This window comes from Gossypium raimondii, chromosome 4, assembly GCF_025698545.1.
Source record: "Gossypium raimondii isolate GPD5lz chromosome 4, ASM2569854v1, whole genome shotgun sequence".
NCBI lineage: Eukaryota > Viridiplantae > Streptophyta > Magnoliopsida > Malvales > Malvaceae > Gossypium > Gossypium raimondii.
Window position 1 is genome coordinate 24,910,421 of NC_068568.1, and position 1,609 is coordinate 24,912,029.

The 1,609-nt window shown below is 37.0% G+C and overlaps 1 protein-coding gene across 1 annotated transcript; it reads right to left on the reverse strand.

Annotated features, from left to right (window-relative positions):
• Positions 1-306: 306 nt before the first annotated feature.
• LOC128040642 (uncharacterized protein At2g29880-like) lies at positions 307-979 on the reverse strand. The gene is made up of 2 exons (XM_052629914.1): positions 704-979; positions 307-628 (listed from the first exon to the last, which is right to left on the reverse strand). Exons 1-2 carry the CDS (start codon positions 893-895, stop codon positions 491-493), a joined length of 330 nt encoding a protein of 109 aa, XP_052485874.1. The 5' UTR covers positions 896-979; the 3' UTR covers positions 307-490.
• Positions 980-1,609: the final 630 nt, after the last annotated feature.

Here is a 1,609-nt window from a genome sequence, read left to right on the forward strand (position 1 = left end):
AAAACCATAATTTTTAATGGTCAGCAAGAAATCTCCTGACCCATTCCAACCGTACATCAGAAGGTAAACTAAAGAAAACGAGCATTTGAGTTGGATGATCTGGAATTTTACTCAATGCTCGAAACCGCTCATCCACAGTTAAACCTTCTATTTCACATAAGGTTGGATATAAATTTGTAGCTTTTTCTTGGATGGTCTGGAATTCTTCTGACCTTTGTTGAACTACCATATCGGACGCAATACTCCTACTGATTTGTTCGCCAATGGCCCACATGTTTTCAGCCAATAAAGTGGCAGCATCATCAACTGAAGAAGAAAAATGACCACTTGCATCAGAATTCATTTTTTTCCTCTTTGAATAGGAGGAACCCCCTTGGTTTCTATCTGGTTGCGGCTCCGTAGCAGAAACATCCATGTCCTCCAAAGAGACATTAGCATCGCAGTCATAGTATTCGTTTCTTTCTTCATTAATATTTGCAGTAGGTACATCCTAAGCATTTATTTCTTCAAGAACGTCAGCGGCTGTTTGAGCGTCTTTCCCAGTCGCTCGATCTTTTGCGTATATGGCAGTAAGTTGGTCGTAGTAAGGGAAACTACGATGTCTGAACTGACCGGCTTCTTTATGACTCTATAAAAACGAGGAAATCATATTAGTTATAAGTTTGGTAAGAATAGGATAATAAAGACTTGAACTCATTCTTACCTTTAAATAAGAGTCCCAAACCGCATCTTCAGCAACAACGACCTGCCTATGGTCGTCCCAACCAAAACCGCTATTGTTTTGGCCATTAAGCATGTCATACATTATTGACCAATCCCTTTTTAGTAACCTAATCCTTGACTCGATATTAGGTCTAGCCTTCAACACTGCATTGGGTAAAGCCTTTTCTAACATTTTTTCTAACTCGTTTAAGTAACCGGCTTTGAACCCCGTATCAGCGTTAAATGTCCCAACATTGTGCTAGTCCACCATGCAGGAAACCAGTGCTGCATCTTCTTCTGGAACCCATTTCTTTTTGGTTCCTCGAGATGATTGGGAAGGAACATTTGATTCTGAAACACCTGACATAATTATCTTAAGAAAAAAAACAAATTAAAATTAAGTTTAATATAATGAATCAAAAGGTGACACTTTATAAAATTCAAAATTGAGTTCAATATCATGAATCACAAACTCAACACTGTATAAAATTATAACACATGATGAATGAAAAGAAATCAAATAATAATTCAACAAGTTTAGTACAATACAAAAAACACAAAAACACCAACAAAGTTTCACAAACTATATACATAAAATAACATAAACAAATTAACTCAAACTAATTTTCTCTCTAAACCTAACTAATTTCTAGATGCTTGCCATTCATCGAACATTTGGTTCGCTAGTTCCATCCTCCAAGTAGCCCAAGCATCCGATGGATGAATATTGACGATATGAGGTTCATCGTCATCTACCACATCACTAGGTAATCCTTCTCCCACCTCCGCTTCAATAGGATTAATACTCATATGGGTTCGAATAAAATTATGGAGCAAACAACATGCAATAATGATTCTATTGTGCACCCTTACAGGATAGAATGATGGACTCCTAAGTATTCCCCAT